The following is a 20,038-nucleotide window of genomic DNA, read 5'->3' on the forward strand; positions in this document are numbered from 1 at the left end:
CCTTCAGATACTGGAAGGCTGCTCTGAGGTCTCCATGCAGCCTTCTCTTCTCCAGGTGAACAGCCCCAACTTTCTCAGCCTATCTTCATAAGGGAGGTGCTCCAGTCCCCTGATCATCCTCGTGGCCCTCCTCTGGACTTGTTCCAACAGTTCCATGTCCTTTTTATATTGAGGACACCAGAACTGCACACAATACTCCAAGTGAGGCCTCACGAGAGCAGAGGGCAGGATCACCTCCTTCGACCTGCTGGTCACGCTTTTCTTGATGCAGCCCAGGATACAGTTGGCTTTCTGGGCTGCAAGCACACACTGCCAGCTCATGTCCATTTTCTAATCCACCAGCACCCCCAAGTCCTTCTCAGCAGGGCTGCTCTGAATCTCTGCCCAACCTGTAGCTGTGCCTGGGATTGCTTTGACCCAGGTGTAAGACCCTGCACTTGTTCTTTTTTAAATGGGTAAATGGGTGGAATCGTCAATTGCAGATGACAAAAGGCTAAATATCCAAGTGTTTTTGTCAACAGCATACTATAAGCTGGCTATGAAGAAACACTGGTGCAAATGTAACCCTAGAATGCATCTGACATTGCCAGTGAAGGAAGCATTAGTATATAAGCCAATAATGACAGTTATTCTGACCAGCTAGCTCACTGTATAAAGTCTCAGAATTATCAAGACTACTTGGAACATGGCTTTATAAAGGACAGGAAAAGAGCTTGATATCCACTAAGACCATTGCCTAGAAATTCAAATTTTGGTGGAAAGTGATGTAGGGAAAAGAGGTATTTGAACTGAGGAACAGTATTGTAATAAGAATAAATATGAGTAGAAACAACAGAAATCAGTATGAGTTAAAGGTCTGAAGAAAACTTCTGAGCCTTTAAATACAGGGATTCTAGACAGCCTTCTAACATGTGAGGAGTAGTTGAAACAATGTGATAGACTTCAAGATTATTGATAGCTAAAATCAGGAAAACTGTTCTAGACATTGGTTCCCAAGAATGTAAAAGAATATATACAGCATGATAGCAAATCCTTTTCAGCTAACAAACTTGAAAAACATCAAGGCTTGGAACTTAAATGGATGTCTTGTATAGGTTACGCTCATTTGGTCCCTAAGCAAGTGTTTTTGAAGCAAAATGCAGAGATCTTCCATTTCTCAGATCTCATGTTGTATTCATACTGCAAAATGGATATAGAAGCAACAATGTTCAAGGAAGGCACTGCATACTGGCACTGGACTCAGTTTCTTTGACAACCCTCCCAGTTATTCAGTCACAACAGGCTGTGAATCCTCTAATCTTCTTTACACTACTTTCTAAGGAGAAGTCTGACTCAATGCTGAACACGTGGGACTCTTACTGAGTTACCAGATTAAAATGTGAACAAGGTTTTATCTTAGTAATTTTGCAGAATGAAGTATGCAAAAGAAAGTGATATGAATGTTGAAAGTATCAATTAACTTTGAAAAATCATATTTTTTTAATGTCACTGGTGATATAAAGTTGTTTAATTGCACTGCAATTGCATCATATTTACTATGATGTAAAAAATAAGGGCAGAATAATTTCTGACACTAATTGTTTTAGAACAGAACTATAATATTCTCAGAAAGAACTGTAAGATAATAAGTGAGGCAGTCTTGCCTCGCTGATTTTCTTATCTGGTGCTATGTCATTGGAGCTTTCTTATATGTTAAGTGATTAAATCTGTCTGAGGCATCTGCTTCTTATCAGGAATTCTTAAAGGTATTTCTTATCATTCTCACATAACATCTGTTACACTCAAACATGTTTAAATGGAAACTCATAACTTGTTTACATAAGCATATAACAACTGATGGCTAAGGGGAAAACGTCTTAATCAGCATATGATCTAGTGCTGTACAGACTTCATGAGCACAGCACAAACCCTTCTTCAAACTTTCTATTCAGATTTTATTAATTTGCAAAGAAAAAGCTAAAACACTATAATATTTCTCATAGTGGATTTAAAAAATCCCTCATGCAGTAAAATGTCTCAGATTTGAAAAACTTAGTTTTCAATAGATGTTTTAATTTCTCATCTGTTTTCATACAGATCCTAAAAAAATCACACCAGCATAGGACTGTAGAGAACTTGTAAGTCATCCTTCAATCCTAGTCCCAGCAGAGCAAAGCTGGATGATGTATATCTATGCCATTCCTGACAGATTCTTGCCCAACCTATTCTTAAATATGTCTAGTGATGGCTATTCCATAATCTTCCTAAATAATTTATTCTGGTGCTTCACTTGTCTCATTTATTTTCTCATTTTTTTTTCAGTAGTGTACAAATTTTTTCTCAAGAAAAGTCTCTTTTGGTACAATTTATCCTACCCACTATGAACATAAGATAAAATATACGGTCCCTTCTCTTTTATCTGACTTTTTGGCCATTTTAACATTTTCGCTTTCTATTGCTGGGTTGGGTTTGGTTTTTGGGTGTTTTTTTTTTTTGTTGTTTTTTTTTTTCCTTTTCAAAAGAAAAAGATTTGTGAAAAAGTAATAATTGTAGAATGACAACGAATATTAGTTAATTTCATAATTTTCAGTGTGCAAAGATGTGAGTACCTGGATAAGAACCTTTTAGCTGACCAATGCTCCAGGAAGCTTTAATTCAGCTAGCAGGGGTGAAAATAAAAGACTAAAAATTGGTGGTATAGATTCAGCTTGCATGGCCACTGAAGTTACTCCATTCTTGGGTATCCAGGCAGACTTTCACAATATCCTGAACTTCATGCCATGTACTATCCTTACCTGTGATAATTATATAAAATCAGTTTGGTGCAACTGACTGTTGCAATTCTACCTTTGTTAATGGTAAACCACTATACAGCCACCTGTGCAGGAAATTATTTCATGTTTTTTACCACAAAGGATTTATCACAAAGGAATTTCGTGAGAGAGAGATAGAACCCATTCCTCTGAGATGACTTCCAACTACCACTAAGACCATCCTTTCCCCTTCTGCAAGCTCCTGCCACATTCTTTTGCAAATTCAGCAAGAGTAGGCATGTTCCCTGCAGAAAACAGATCATCACATTTCTCCTGAGTATTATTTATCTGGCACTGACTAAGACTGTTCTGCCAGACCGATTTGACTTCCCATCTGATCCTCATACCTCTGCCTGTCAGCATTTCCTCTGTTGTGCTGCACAACATGGAAAGTTTTCATTTAAGTAGCTAATATATGGAAAATTAGTAAATGACTGGAGACATGGTTTTCAAACAAAAAGTGTTGAGCAAGATTAATTATAGGCATGAGTACTTACATTTGTTATGAAGTAATAATCAGTTTTTCTGTACTAAATGATAATAGCTGTTATGTGTCTTAGATCTATCACAGAAGACCCTGATGTACTTGTAAATGTTTGCCATAAATGTAATTCATACAATTTAAATTTAAATGTTTTATGTTACACACACCAGTGTACCAGTCACAGTGCTCATTACTTTGTTTTTTCTACACAATTGACTCAGCAGACAATAGCAGAGGTAAAGTTTTTAATAAATTATAATTTCTTCTATCACAAAAAAGGTACCTTCTTACATCAAAGAATATAAGGTAATGAGAGATTTACAGAAGATGCTTTTAATTAAAGAAGTAAATCAGTGTCAAACTATGACAAACTATACCCTTGTTTCCTTACGTATTCTAAAAAAAGAATTTCTCCCATTTATACACTCAAAAATAAATATATATTAATATTATGAATATGTTTTCAAATAATGCAAGAAAAAAGAAAAAAAGCAGCATTTCAGTCTGTATAATGATATTCCTACCCCTTTACTTGCTTTATTTATTCTTAAGGAAAAACTTCTGAATTCGCTCCCTTTTCAACTTCAGGATGCCTACATGATTATTTTGCATAGTGAATGGCATTAAATAGAATGGGTAACTGCATCCTGCAGGATGGATAGAATTTAAAAGCTGCAGGAAAATATATCTCAGCAATGATTACAGTAAGTTTAATCTGTTTTGGTACACGCAGCACACCATCCCCTTTCTATTTAATTTTCAGGTTCTCAATTTATCCAGTGCAGAAATTCAAATCCAAGCAGTAAAAGTGATAAGGTCTGAAAGAAAGACCTAAGCAGCAGGAATATAAGTGCTGGGAAAAGTATTTTGATTTTTTAATACATTAATGTCTTTTCAGTCAGGCTTACAAAATATGCTGGATGCATTCCATCTGTTTACAATTTCAAGTACTACAGTGATTATCTGGAAACAAGTAAGGAATGATATTAGCCTCTTTACAAAATATGCTTGTAACTATGTTTAAACTGGGATTTTTCAGAAGTGCCCGGTGGCCTTGTTTTACTTTATCTCAAGTCAATCAGAGTTTAGTGCCATGAATGTCATCTTTTTGTGTCCCTGGTGTTCCTACAGCAAACAAGGACTTCTGGAGACTCCTCAGAAGCTTGATACTAGGTCTGTTTTACCAGGGTGCTGAGATTTTGTTCTTGACCTAGCATAGTTTCCCTAAGATTCATTTGCTTAGTGAACTGATGTGCTGCAACTAGTGGATGGCAAGCACTAATAAGCACCGTAATTTTCTTGGTTGAAGCAATTGAGCTAAATGAAGTGCATTACTCACCAAGAATATGCAACCAGCAGGAGTTCTCTTTATTAACCTGGCTATGCACCGCATAGCAAATTGCCTCTTGATCTTTGTTTTGTTATCTTTTTTTGCTATTAGCCAAATCAGAGAGGAAAAAAAACCCTCGTTTATGGGCCTGAGAAGGACTGGTACAACCTACTAGGTACCAGGATGTGGCTATGGAAAACACAAACTACAAGCACAAAACTCAGTCTTTCTTAACCTTGTGCTCATATGACAGTTTCCAACACTGGAGCTCACTTTTTTTGTAAGTGTTGAAAGCTGGGTTTCTCTGCATTTGCAAAGCAGAATCAGAAGAATATGTTTACTGGTTGGGAATGCTCGTGTATTTTGTAAAATCTAAAAAATTCATTTAGAACGTTTTATATGCACATGCTTTGTTCATAATATTGAGATTCTGAAGGTAGCATATCAGAGATTTTTTTTTCCCCTCTAAACTTAACCTAGAATATGTAAGATCATGAGTTGTAATCTCAAAGCATCTGAAGTCCCAGTTACTCAGCATATTTTTTCCTTATGTATTCTTGGATAAGCTGCCTGCAAACATGGATTGTCATTTTACCTAGCATTTTGCAGAGTAGGGTTCATGATCTTTCACTGGGGTTTCAGAGGACTGCTTTAGTATAAATAGGACATTGTAATCGCTTTGGTAATCTGGGAAGATTAAACACTCTTACAATTTCAGCCAGGCTTAAAGGCTTTTAAAAGACACAAAGGAGAGAAGAGGTCATAGAAGCTCTTTGCATCCTTGCATTTTCTCTGATCTATGCTCTCGGATGCTTTGCTTACGATTCTTCCATACTCTACTTTTCCTAGGACTTGCTGCAATTTTGATGCCAGGCATCCACTACTACTTGCTCCTTAGGCATCTATCTCCCCTCTGCTCTTATATGCCAATACAGTCCTCCTCTTCATCAGCACTTTCTACACCACTTCATTAGCACCACATGCCACAGGTTCTGTGTTGGTCCCCAGCCTTCAGTGTAGGCTCATACTAAGGTCTCACATTTGTTTCTCCTATGTGATCTTTGTGATAACTTAAATCATGTCTTTTTAATTTTCTTTGTTAGATTCTGGGTTCCAAGCAGTGCCCTCACGAAGCATGTTGTCATTTTCTCTTGTGTACAAATGGCTATATTCCTCTGTGTGCAAAGCAAGGTTGTCTGGAGACCTTTCCTTTTGGTAGTGCCTGGCCCACAGCTACAGCTCCTGCTGAGCAGCAGGCCATGGTCCCCATGGATCTTGCCCCACACCTGCAGGCTGGCATCATTCCTGGCACAGCCCTGCCCTGCCTGGCTGTCCTGGGGCTCTGTCCGACCCCAGTTCCCCTCACTGGGCACTGACTTCCTTCCCAGCTTGGCTCTGGACCTGCCTTATCACCACAGGCTTGCCTGGTGATCTGGGCTACGAGCTGGCCTTGGCTGCTACCTTTGATCTGCCCTGCTCACCTTGCATCAGTCCCAGGCTGGGGAAGCCCCTGCCCTGTCCACCATACTGAGAACTCCCCATCCCTAGGGCAGGGGCCGGCCCTTGTGGCTCCCTGGCAATGTGCCATATTTGCTTAAGTGCTACACAGTATCTCACACAAAATGCTTGCACTGCATTTCAAAAAAGTGTAGGATTGTGTGTTCACGTATGTGTTTTTATGAACCCCGCAACAGAAAACAACCTCCATATATTATAAAGGCTGCAATGATGTTTTGTTCTAGTTCCTTGCTAATAAGACTCCTCTGTCTTCTATTAAACTGCAAATTAGGTCTTGAGTGTTGTTCTGTTCCCTCATTTCTTGCTGTGAAGAGACAGCGCAGCCTTAGCCCTACCTCCCAGGTGTTATTATTGCTCAGCAAATAGCTATTCATGGAAATTGCCTATCATTCTGATACATTATCATTAAAGAGGGAGAGATGAAGAGGAAAAACAATATATTGGCAGACAAGGATGACTTGTGTGCAATCCTGTCAAAGCTATTAGGAAACAGGCATTAAGAGTTTCAGTTACTCAGCTGTAGTTCAGCACCTTGGCACATCAGCTGTTCTTGTGTGTCTCCTCTTTCAGACATAGCATTGAGTTGGCTGAGGCCAGTGCTGTCTCTCTAGTGTTTATTAATGTCCACTGCCATGTGCTACCGCATTTTAAAAATGAGGAAGTGCTGAGAGGGAAAGCAAGATTTTTATATTTTTTCTTGTGGACAAACAATTTCTATGGAAATTTCAGAAGTAAATGCAGTCTTTGTCAAACATGTCTTTCACTTAGCAAAAGAAAAACCAACAGATTAACAAATTCCTGAAAGAACACTTTCAGGGGAAGTTCAAAAACCTATTTTTCAATATATAGGTAATACAAGCTGTGCTGCTTCATGAGTAAAAATCTACTCTAATGTAGCTGAACTGGAAGGGTGCAGCTGGTGCACAATCTTGCAAATTGTTTTACATATAAGTAGTCTTACTGATTTTAGATAAGTTAATTTTTCATAAAGCCATATTACCCAAGATTTTAAAATTTAAAGTTCTTACATGGAAATTCATTATTGTACCCTGAAATTCTGTGGAGAGACACAGGTCAGACCTAAATGAAAAGTGTGCTGTTTCAACAAGACCACTGCCTTCTTCCCTCTTCTTTACTGCATGTGCATTTTTAAAAGCCAAGAGTCACAGAAGCAGAAGATAAGGTAATACATTTTCTATTAACATACTTCCCATGAAAGCTGAGGTGCTCTGGATGCATATGGGTTGTGAATAGGTATATATCCACAAACCTTACCTTATTATGTATCTTACAGTCTATGGGCATACTGATGGTTTCTTACTGTGAAGATCAAGTGACTTGTTACTACATTTAAACTGTTGGAGGATTATTAGCATAGGAAAATAGTCTATCTATTTCAAAATATAGTACCAGGACCATAAGTACATCAACAGGCTGCCCTGAGCAGCCTCCAGTGGAACTTCTACCCACACCCTCTGCCCATGGGCCTAGGGTGCCTGATTCAGCCCAGGTCTTGGTCACTGCCTGAGCTATGCATAGGTGTATCTAGCTCCAGTTTGGTCTCTGGTTCTGTCTCGTGGATGGACTTTGGAGTCATGTTGTACTCTTGTCTCCAGTCCTGTCTCTGACCCTGTCTTTTTTTGCTCCTGACTGAACTTGCTGGATGGACCCTAAACCTGTGGGGGGCCCCAGAGGTGAATGCAGTACTCCAGGTGAGATCTCATGAGAGCAAGGCAGAGGAGCAGCATCACCTCCCTTGACCTTCTGGTCATGCTTCTTTTGATGCAGCCCAGTATACGGTTGACTTTCTGGGCTGCAAGCACACATTGCCTGCTCGTAGCTAATTTTTCGTCCACCATCATCCTTCTCTTCAAGGCTGTTCTCAATCTGTTCGTCCTCCAGCCTGTACAGATACTGGTAATTGCACTTGGCTTCTTGAACCTCATGAGGTTCATACGGACCTATTCCTCAAGTCTGTCAAGGTCTCTCTGTGTTGCATCCCTTCTCTCTAGTGAATCAACTGCACCACTCAGCTTGGTGTCGCTTGCAAACTTGCAATGGGACTCTAAATTGATTATCCTGTTGAGCTATACAAACAGTCCTAGATACGGTTTTGACTAGTTAAACTAGCACTTTTCCAAATAATTCTTAGGCATGGAAATACCCAGAAATTAGCATTAAACTAGATAATTCACAACTGGCACCTTTTCAGGAGGCATTTTGCATTATTCTAGTTGGCCTCAGTGCCAGAGAGTGATTTGAGTATGTTTCATTTACTGCTATGTTTGTTGACTATATGTATCTATTTGACTCAAATTCTCCGTATGCGTACGTATTTACATAGCTTTTTTCCTTAAAAACCAACTGAGTATATTTGAACACATAGACACAATAAAGTAGTGACCTTGATCAAGAACGGTGTCTGAATAGACTCCCTTGAATCTTCAGGGACAATGAATTAAATTCTCTCCAAGGCACATTTTAGAAATTATTCTCCCTCCAGCTTTGAAAGTCATATGATAGACCTGTTTAGTTTGATTCCATACTGAGACAATGACACCAGCACCATGTGTTCCAAGCCCTACTACAGAAGTTAGTGGGTAACCCTTTCGACAGTAGAATTTAATAAGTTTTACTCTATTTTTAGAAGCTGCAGCTGAAATTAGACTGACAAGATATAATAGGATGTACACAAGACAGTGAGTCGGAACAGCTTTGGGAAGAATGTTTAAGATAAATATTTTTAATTTCCTTTTAACAGACAGATTCTGTCTTCTACTAATAAGCAAAATACCCCTTTGTTTCATAAGCATATTGTAATTATGTTAACCATGGTTACAGGTTTTACCAGTGGAACTATAAGCATCTAACTACATGTTCTACAATGACAAAAGGAGACGCTTTTTCTAGATTTTTACTGTTGACCTACTGATTCACACTCAAATTACCAAGTTATTTATAAAATTTCCAGTCATTCTAGCCAGAATTATTTTTAATCGTATACATTACTTTGTAGAGGGGTATGCAGTAGCATTTTGCTGGATTATTCTTTGTCATTGCAGTACAAAGTCTGTCTTGGTGAAGAAGAGGAAATAGATAATCTTTTCTATAAATTAAATAAATCCATGTCAGGGAAAGTCTTTTGCTTTCTGTCATCATGATAATCAAAATAATAGAAGGCAAAAGCAAGCAGGAGATGTGTTTACCAGAGCACTGGAACAGGTTGTCCAGGGGGGTTGTGGAGTCTCCTACATTGGAGATATTCAAGGCCTGGCTGGACAAGTTCCTGTGTGATGTACTCTAGGTTACCCTGCTCTTGCAGGGGGGTTGGACTAGATGATCTTTTGAGGTCCCTTCCAACCCTCGGGATTCTGTGATTCTGTGATTCTGTTCTGGACTGAATGTATCCATTATTTTCCACTAAAAGGTACCTCAACAGGTTGGGAGGACAGACTGGCAGGAAATCCACAAAGCTTAGCAAAGGCAAATGCATGTTTCTATGCCTGGAATGGAATAATCCACATGCAAGAGTAAAGGCTTGGACATGACTGACTAGAAAACAGCTTTGTGTGAAAGTATCTGGGGATCCTGGTGGACAAAAAATTAAACATAAATCAGCAATGTGTTCTTGCATTAATGAAGGCTAACTATGTGCTATGCTTTAAATAAACAGGGGAGTTCAGGGGGATTGTTTATTCAGGGGGAGTGGTTATGTCTGATTCAGAGGGAGTGGTTATTTCTCTCTGTGTAACATTTATGAGATTGCATCAGTATCCAGCTGTAGTCTCCCTTGTACATGAAAGGCACTAACCACATGGTGCAGATAGCTATTAAGATGACTGGGGACTAGAGGACAGGATATATGAGCAGATGATGAGAAAGCTGGGTTTGTTCAAACTGGAAATTAAGTGTTCTACTATCCAGTAAGTGGTTATAGAGAACGTCGATCCAGACTGTCCTTGGTGGTGCACAGCAAAAGAATGAGAGGCAGCAGAAGCAAGTTAGAGCAAAGGAAAAATTTAATTAGATATAAGGTAACAATTTTTGTAATAAGGATGGTCAGACGATGGACCACATTGCCCAGAGAAACTGTACAAACTCTGTTCTTGGAGATACACATTCATAGTTATACTGAACAAAGTTCTGGGCAACCTGATCTAACTTCAGATTTGGGTCTAACCATTAAAAGCTCTTAGCAGGAGTTTGGATCTCATTGCATCTGAAGCAGCCTTCCAACCTTAGCTGTTCCATGAAGCTGTTTAATATCTTCATCATTGACATAGACAGTGGGATGGAGTGAGTCCTCAGCAAGTTTGCAGATGACACCAGGCTGAGTGGTGCAGTTGACACACATGACGGACAGGATACCATCTATGGAGACCTTGACAAGCTTGAGCAGTGGGCCCATATGAACCTCATGAGGTTCAACAAGGCCAGGTGCAAGATCCTGCACCTCAGTTGGGTCAACCCCTGATATCAGCACAGGGAGGGGAATGAACAGACTGAGAGTGGTGAAACACTGGAACAGGTTGCCTAGGGAAGTGGTAGATGCCCTATGCGTAGAAACATTCAAGGTCAGGTTGGACGGGACTCTGAGCAACATGATCTAGTTGAAGATGTCCCTGTTCACTGCAGGGGGGTTGGACTAGATGACCTTTAATGGTCCTTTCTAACCCAAATGATTTTATGATTCTATGAATCTACGCTTCTGTAAATGAATGCGAGCTATTCCAAGATTATTGTTTTAGACTTCATGTTTATTTCTGTTTTAGCAAAATGGTCACTTAAGGTTTTTAAAAGGTTGAATGACCCTAGATTTTCCCCCGAAGGAACATAGCTGCTTAATTTATTTATTTCTTCTCGGGAAGAGACAGTCTTAATCCTCTGGTTGAGGAGACTAATGCTGATTTAATGGTATAGCTCAGCAAAAAAATGTGCAGGGGTAAAAGCTTTCAAGTCAGAATGATGTCACAAACATTCCAGCTATTCATGGGAGTAACCTGGGACTTTCTCCATTGCTAAGGCAGAGTAATGATAACTGAGCAGCAGCATTGTTAGAATTAGTATATAAGGGTAGTTGAACAAATCCTTTTCCTCATTCCTACAATTTAGGATCGCCTAAAAAAGAAACGATCAAAAGCACATACTAAATGAATATGTCACATATATGGTTGCTTTAGATTTGAAATACAACTCTTCAGAACCTTACAGGACAGGAGGGACTTCAAAAGAGCTTGAATATGGTACAGAGAAATGTTAAGTCAAGGTGTTAGGGAAAAAAAAATGACAAATTTTTTGAATTGAATTTACTCACTTAGCATCCTCTTTCCCATCATTTTGCTGATGCTGTTCCTGTTGTGTTGTCTTAGCTGGTTCATTTGAGTTTTCAGTTTTTGAAGGCTCAGGTGCTTTTGTTGGTACTGTATCTAGAAAAAAGGTTTTAGTTTTTGAATAACAATTTTTAAAGTATTATGGTGATTTTTTTTTGGAGGAATCACAGGTTAGCTGACAGTATTTCTTTAGTGGACAAGAGCTGCACAACACTGATTCTGGGACCTGGCATTTGAATATTTTCCTTTAAAAATTTATTACAGTGCCAGCTGTCTAGAACATAGTTATGATGACTGTACCTTTTAGAATATGTAACTCATTTGTGGTTTTTAAACTAGATGCATCTGTAGCCAGGTCAACAATGGTCAATACAGAGCTCTTCTATATTTATAAGTGACAAGAACTCATGCAGTATGATGAATTTTAGTGTGTGCTTATTTAAAAAAATATGTAAAGGACAGACAGATAGATAGATCTGTACAGAAATGCCTTGGAAAGTCCTGGAAGAAAAATGAAGAGTAGCTTATTTGCTTATGCATAGAAATGCTAATGACATTATTTATACTGCGGTGTTTGAATTACGTTAAACCTCCTGTTATTTCAGCTGCCATGACAGTCCTGTTTGCTCCTGAGTAAATTTTGATTGAAGCATATCATTAAGGATGTGAGTACATAGAACTTTGGCTAGTCTATTATTTCATTTTTGTTACAAGTACTTTTTAGAAGCCGTGTAAGTGGGAAGTTTGCAGTTTGAAACTATGTAAATAGTATAGTCTCTTGCCATTTTAATGGCCTTAAGTGATGAATTTTTATAATTAGTATTATATCTTTATTTTAAATTTTCATGCTGAAAAACTATTTGAAAGCTCTCATCGGTCTGACACTTTCGATAAAGGAGGAACAAACACAGCCTTCATAAATACTTCAAGTAATATGATTATAGAGGTAAAAGCTTGGCAGAAAAACATCATAGCAAATAAATCAGGAGCCTGTTGTGTACTTTAAACTCAAGACAGCTCAAAGAAAATCAAACCTTCAGGTTTTTTTGATAGGTAGTTTAAGAGTAGTTTTCTGGTAGTTTATCTCCATATTTTTAGAGTTTTTATTAATTTCAAAGGGCTAAAACCAGTTACAACAGTAAACTCTTAAGCTGCTTACAAGCAAAGTGGTTACTTGAAATGGCATTGGAACAAAACTAAGTGAAGGACAGTGGATCAGTTTGCTTACAGCACTTGATAAACCAAACTACACTCCTACTACCGCTCATTCATACTTGTGTTAATATTTTCTTTCAAGTATCTATTAAGAACAAAACAGTGTTTCTTGAGCTGAGTTTCTGACTTCTAGCAGGTGAACAATTTCATTTTAGGACCAGTGAAGCACTTCTAGATTTTTTTTCTTAGTGAGAAAAGATTAGAGATTTTTTTTTTTCTTAGTAAGGTTAAGAATTGTGTGAGCACTAGTACTCTTACAGGAATTAATTTCTTAAAGAGGATCAGAGACAAGACCCAGACAGAGGTATCGGTGGATGCCAGAAATAGTCAACCCAGAGCTGGACAAAGAACTGAAGAGAAGGCAAAGAAATTCGTGTTCCCTAATGTGCTAGTCAATTGGGGTTTGACTTAGCAAATTCAGGGTTTAATTTTCAAACAGCCCTTTGGAGAAACTATTGAGTACGAAGAGACAGTGCACAGGATTCGTATTACTTATCACCTGTAAGCTGGAGAGATGTTTGCCTCCCAGAGTTGTTCTTGAGCTATGTACATAAATATTTGAAAGATGGCTATAGATTCATAAAGATGTCAAGAGAAATAAACACACAGGAAATCTATGGATGAAGGAGAGAAGAGGCTTCAGTTCTGACACTACAAAATACAAACTTCGGTGACTTTCCAAGAAATATTTTTGAAACAAATGCTCTGTGCAGGGGAAAATAGTTCAGAAATCAGTGGGGTAGAAGTAAAATAATCAGTAAGTATGTCCATCTTAACCCCCAACTTCAGTTGCTAACGAAAGTATTATACTTTTATTTTCCATGTAGAGAAACAAAGATGGTATGAAGAAGCTGGGTTTGTTTTCCTAGAATTTAGCCCTGTCACTCACATGAAAAATGAAGATCTGAAAAGAATTAAAAGACTTCACATCAGCAGGAGTAGAAGCAAGCTGATTAAACAGATTCAAGTTCTTGGTAATCTTTGAAAAACACATTTTATGCCTGTTGACTGAGTGCCGGCGAAGAGTATAAAGGACTAGAAGACAAGGAGTAAGATTATTATTTGAAAGTCTCTTTGCGTTGACAGGTTTAGTTCATTAAGCTGAAGCATATTATATCAAAATGCTGTACTTGATTTGTATTTTTAAAACACAAAGCAGTTATTTAAGCTGTGATTTTCAGGTACTATGGGAAAAGTTTTGTAAAGCAGCTTAAGAGTCAGATTTAAAACAAGCCAAAGATACATTTTAGCTGTGATATTTAACATTTAATGCAAATGTTCCTCTCTCTGTATCCTGAGTTGCATCAAGAGGAGTGTGATCAGCAGGTCAAGGAGGTGATTCTGCCCCTTTGCTCTCTTGCGAGACCCCACCTGGAGTACTGTGTTCAGCTCTAGCACCCACCACATTAGAAGGGTGTGGACCTGTTGGAGCAAGTCCAGAGGGGGGCTTTGAAGATGATCAGAGGGCTGGAGCACCTGTCCTATGAAGACAGGCTAAGAGAGCAAGGCTTGTTCAGCCTGGAGAAGAAAAGGCTGTGGGGAGACCTTAGAGCAGCTTCCAGTTACTGAAGAGTGCCTACAAGAAATCTAGAGAGGACCTTTTTACAAGGGCTAGGGATAGAAGGAGGATAGGACAAGGGAGAATGTCTTTAACCTGGAAGAGGGTAGGTTTAGATTAAATATTAGAAAGAAATTCTTTACTGTGAGGGTGGTGAGACATTGAAACAGGTTGACCAGAGAACCTGTGGCTGCCCCATCACTGGAAGTGTTCAACGCCAGGTTGGATGGGACTTTGAGCAACCTGGTCTAGTGGAAGGTGTCCCTGCTCATGGCAGAGGAGTTGGAACTAGATGACGCAAACCATTCTATCTACCTATGATTATCAGGAGCTTATAACTTGGTCATAGTCCATGTAGAATTAGTGCCTTATTAGCAGGGGTTTTACAGCAACAGGGATTTTGTACCTCTAATAAATATATCTGCTTTATTTCTATCTACAGGCAGACCCAGTGACTATCTTTTATATAGAAGATACTGATTAAAGCTTTCCTCTGAGAAGAGGAAATCTTGACTCTGGGCCTTATTTATTTGCAATAGAGTCAAATTTTCATTCTGAGAATTATTTTTCTTTTTTTTTAAAGATTCAACAATGTTATAATATAAATACATACTGAAATTAAAGTTCTTCATTCTGTCTATAAGGTTAGTGTTACAATTAACTTCTAGTTTAGTTCCAGGCTCTGTGTTATATTTTATCTTTCCAGACTTCACAGGTTTTTTTCATTCTTTTCTGCACAACCGCCCAGCAATTGGGAAGGCCACAGAATTTCCTCCCACATCCCTCTAGTCTAGACTTTATGTGGGTAGCTAGGGAACCCTACTGGAACGTGAAAGATACAGGTTTGAACTCACTTATGCAAGTGTGGAGGCAAAACAGCTATGCTAATATATAAAAGGTAGCAACTTTCAGTAGCTTCTGCTGCTTTCCTTTTTTTAGTGAAACATCTAGTGGAAAAGAGAATATATCGTGAGTACCAAAACAAAAAAATACTCACTGGGAGAGAGTCTGGAATGGACTGAAGTTTCTTTTAAGCAGCCCTTCCTCTGAGGTGCTACACATTCAGGGATGTCAATTAAAATTCTCAGTTAGTTGGTTGTGGTTTTTTTTTGGTGTTTTTTTTTTTTGTTTGTTTGTTTGTTTTTTTTTGTTGGTTTTTTTTTGTTTTTGTTTTTTTGTTTGTTTTTTTGGCATGGTTTTGTTATTGTTGCCTTTATTTGGTTTGTTTTTGGTTTTTTTCTTTTCTTTTTTTTTACTCTGCGTGGGCTTCTCTTAGTATATAGATTTTCTGACTATGAAAAACACTAAAATGTCACACATTTTAGAATGGCACTTGCATTTAAGTCTCAGGCAGGTATATAACATGTTATATATCTTCTGAGTACTTTCCAAAGCATCTAGGCTCTGAAGATAAAAAATATCACTGAGGATTAACATGGTAATCTCCCAGATGGAAGATTCTGTCTACTTTATGATCCAGAGGTGCAACTGTAGCACGTATAAATTAAAAATGATAGCCTTAGTCTACATTTTTCACTCAAGTCCTACCAAGAACAAAGCAATATCAATATGAACTTCAGTAAAAGGTGTATAAATATGTCTTTGAATCTTTGAGGCACTTGTTGATTTAGTATAAGTAGGAAAACCAAACCCCAGAACGTTGGAGACAGGCCAGTTTCTAGTGAGGGAAAAGAAATGGAGACGAGGACAGACTTCAGAAGAGCAGTACTTAACTATGGTGCTGAGAGGATTTAGAGAAAGGGAAAGAAAAGGGATGAGCTGGAAAGAATCATACTGAAAGGATCTGGTAGAAGGACAAAAGAAGTTGTGATACAGAGAATGATAATGCAGACACCGGTTAGCAGGTGGAGTCTTGATGTGGCCTTCTAAATAGCATAACCATAAGCCTAACAGTGACATTTGTATAGCCAATCAGTTATAGGAAGTGTTAAACATGCAAAGAAACTATAGCAATTGGATTCAATATCACAGAGAACCTGTAATTAGGTGAATCGCACTTTGTGATGTACATAAGAAAATTCAGGGAATAAATAATTAAAAAGTAATTATCCATTATGGAAAAAAACTGACTAAGGGCTGAGAACTAATTACAGAATGAGCTACTGAGAGAGTAGGCACCTGAGGAGGTGGGTATGAGGAAATGAGTAGCCAGCAAAGAAGCCAAAAGTACCAGGTGTTGCTGAATGATGTTAAGTGACCAAGTTTTAACCAAATGGGCTCCAGCTGTGTTTCCTGCTGAGTTCTAATCTGTGCAGGGAACATCATGCTCTCTTGTGAAGTGCTAGGAGAAAGGGAGAAGGTGATGACTACTTTTGGCTGTGTGAGAAACAGGGTTAAGCTCTACTGTTGACTTGTTTTTCAAGTCTATAGAGCTGCAAAACACAACAGCAATTAGGGGCTTTACTCTTTACTAATCTATTTTATTCTGGTTATACCAGAGAAGCTAATAGATCTTGAAAAGGCTTTTCTCTAACTGGTTTTGAGTTTTCCATTTAAATTATCTCTCTTAACTTGTGCTGGATGAGCCTTGGTTGTGTTTTTAATAATTCTACCCAAATATGTATGTACACAACAAAATGCTTTCTCCTGTCTCCTGTCCTTTGCTTACCCACAGTTATTCCTATTTTCATTTTTTAGCTTCTGTCCACATGATTTTAGGCCTGATGCAAAGTTCACCAATTTTGCAATTGTCTTTGCCTAGACCTTTTTAGGAACTGCGTGAGACCTGCCTCACTTTTCTGTTCAGAATAAGAAACTGATGGAGTTCCTTATTCAGCTTGGATGGTAAGAACTTAAGAACAGGGTGCTGGAATTCAGAAGCTTCTCCTGAGGAGAGGACCCTATGTAAGTTTTCTGGCTTGTATATCTGTTGTCTTTCTAATTTATTAATACCCACATGCAAAATGAGAAGCTGTCTTGTGGCTGATTGGAAACTAGACTTGAAGCACCTTCCAGGAAACTATGGATTTAAAAAACCCCAAAGAAACATGTAGGTGAAGTATGTTATATTTTCCTGAAGTAATTGATGAGGTAGTTGCTTCTGTGCCACCACTTATTTTATATTTTAGTAGAGAAAAAAAAAAGTTTAGTATTACAAAATCTAGATCTATGAATTACATTAATCTGTAAAATTAGATCAGATTTTGAATAGAAGCAAAATAAGTTTTGATAATGACACTTTGTTCTGTTGTGGGATAGCACCTTTGATTTAATATTGCTAAAAAAGCCATGAAACTTAAGATTTTATTTTTTCCTTTGTTAGTTTATTGCTACAGCTAATTCATGTCAGACTTTGTTTACCCTTCTTTAGTGTTACAGACATTATCTAACAAGATAATTTCATTAAATGGACTCTGTTTAAAGTTTCATTAGATGAGGAAAGGAGTTGTGATTCTTGTTATGATTACACAAACTGCAAGTAAGGATTATGTAAGTTTCCTTGCAACATTTTCCTACTTTCTCCTTTCCACAGAAAGCTGGACTTTTCTCTGCCTTTGTTTTGCTGCTCCAGTGAAATGAACCTGAATTGGTCTCTCAAAGGAAAAACAAGAGGTGACAGGAAAACTGAACTTGGTGCTTTTCTCCAGTACCAGAAGATGGAAAAGGAAAGGGCTAGAGTGCCTGCTGTGAAGGAAGAGAGAACATGGCCCAGCAGCTGATGTTGTTTCACCCATCCTGGGCTTTTATCTAAGTAGCTGCTGCAGCAGGCATTCCGGCTCTAGTATGAGCAAAATCAGCTTGGCTGTTGGGAGTCAGGGGAAGAGGGGGTCAGAGTAGCCGTGGCCAGCTGCCACTGTTTTCAGCAACCAGCTGCTTAGGCAAATAATTACCTTGTATTGCTGTCCTGAGCAATATGTTCCTGTGTCCTAGCCCTGGATGTCTTCTGAATGGTGATGGCAAATAATTTGTAATGTCATTGCTTTTTTTTCAGTTATTTGTTTGCTTGGTTTTTTTTTTTTTTTTTTTAAGTTTTGGACGGCTGTTCAACAATTTGAATGTCGGATAAAGTCCGTCTTGTCTTTATAGTTTTTTGATACACATGAGAAATACATCCAAAAGATATATTAAAAATATGCAGTTTTCTGTCTTCATCTACTAAATGCCTTTATTTTATAATAAGGTTTCTAAGATGTCAGCTTACAGTAAGAAGAAACATATTTTCTTAGACTAGCTGATTAAAATGCACAAGGTTATGAAGGGACTGTGCTTTAAAGCTTTCTTCCTTTTATGGTTGTTGGATTGTGCTTGTATTTCTGCAACAAATCATCAGTTTGGGGTCAGTGGGAATTCAGAGTTCTTAATTTCTTCCACAAATAAAAACTAAAATTAGGCACCTGGCAGAGGATTTGGAAGAAAAAAATATATATTTACAGCGCTATTTAGTGTTACATATATTTTGTCCAGATAATCTTTGAGTATTCATAAATAGCTTGCTACTAACCTTGTTGCTTTGGTATGAGTTCTGTTTTCTTATTGGCCTCTGCTTTCTGTGGTTCAGCTGTGTTTTTATTTTCACCCTTAAAAAAAAATAAACAGCATTAGAAACTGTAGATGATCTCTGCTGAGAATGACAAGGATGGTTTAATGTCTGCAATGTTCTAGAAATTTGATTAACCAAGTTGACACACACTGAGATTTGTTTCTGGGTGTTCTGTGTATGTTCTTGGACAAGACTTTCCAGATAGGTTCACAAAAAGACTTGGATGCTGAAATAAGAAACTGTCTTCACATCTGCTGTGCAAACCCGGTTACATAGCCTGGAGTTCTGCCACAGTGTGCTCCCAGACCCTTCTTCATGTTGTCAAGGCTAATGTGTTCAGTGCTGCCACTTACAAGCTGGTCTGCATCTCTGAATCAGTCATTCTTTTGCCTAAACCTCCTGCTGGACTAAGAGGCCTGGTATGTTTTGAGCTACCTTACCTCACTGACAGATCTTGATCTTTACAAAATACAGAGACAGAATCAATTTTCACTGCAAAATAACAACTTCCTCCCACACTGGTTTAGATTCATGAACCAAGTCCTCATGTAACTTGGTTTGTCTTGGCTTTGACAGAATGGTCCTTTGAGAAGGGAGTGAGAAGTGTATGAGGGGTCTTAGGTGTTCACAGTACTATGAAACAGCATGCTGTTAAGACTCTAAGCCTTTTTTTTATCCCAGATAGAACAAATTTGCCTGGTGTTTATTGTGCTGATTAGTAGAGAAAAATATTAGAGAGTATAAACATATGGAAAAATATTTGACTTCAGAAGATTTCAGGTCTTCTTTTCCCTTCTCCCTCTCAAATTCAGTGACCTTCTCTTTGGGTCTCTGAGATTAATTTGGGTGTTTCCTTTTTCTATGAAAGTATTTGGTTTTTCCTGTCTGCTTTTATGTGTTATGTACATTTCTTCTTTTCTCTTTAGATGGTATCTTCTTGCAGGCAGGAAATGTCTTAATCCTTGACCCATTCATCTGCCTCCATCTTAACAGTATATAATAGGGAGGCTGCTGCTGCTATGATTCTTAGCGTTGCGTTAATCTATGGAATTATTCTGGTGAAAGAAGGAGTCCATGTCTCCACTTTTCCAAGTGAGGTATCAGGCTGCACAGGAATTAACTGTTGAGATTCAGAATTTTTATTCTTTCAAGACAGTGTTTTATTGACATCAGAAAACTGATGTGCAGAATTTTAAAAGAAGCACAAACAATACTTTGCCTGCAGATCTGTGGTATGAGAAGTTTGCTGAACATAGATATTTTGCCATTTTGTGTGGATGGTGCTATGCATACATCTATCCATAAAGCAA

The 20,038-nt window shown here is 38.2% G+C and overlaps 1 protein-coding gene across 1 annotated transcript in view; it reads right to left on the reverse strand.

Annotated features, from left to right (window-relative positions):
• LOC308217021 (cyclic nucleotide-gated channel beta-3-like) overlaps positions 1-20,038 on the reverse strand; it is a gene marked incomplete at its 5' end in the record, with an annotated part of 111,750 nt that overhangs the window by 27,452 nt on the left and 64,260 nt on the right. The window contains one exon of the mRNA XM_080609719.1: positions 11,439-11,550. Coding sequence (XP_080465845.1) covers positions 11,439-11,550 — 112 coding nt within the window. The remainder of the gene's footprint in view (positions 1-11,438; positions 11,551-20,038) is intronic.

Source organism: Psittacula echo, assembly GCF_963264785.1.
Source record: "Psittacula echo genome assembly, chromosome: 2".
Lineage (NCBI taxonomy): Eukaryota > Metazoa > Chordata > Aves > Psittaciformes > Psittacidae > Psittacula > Psittacula echo.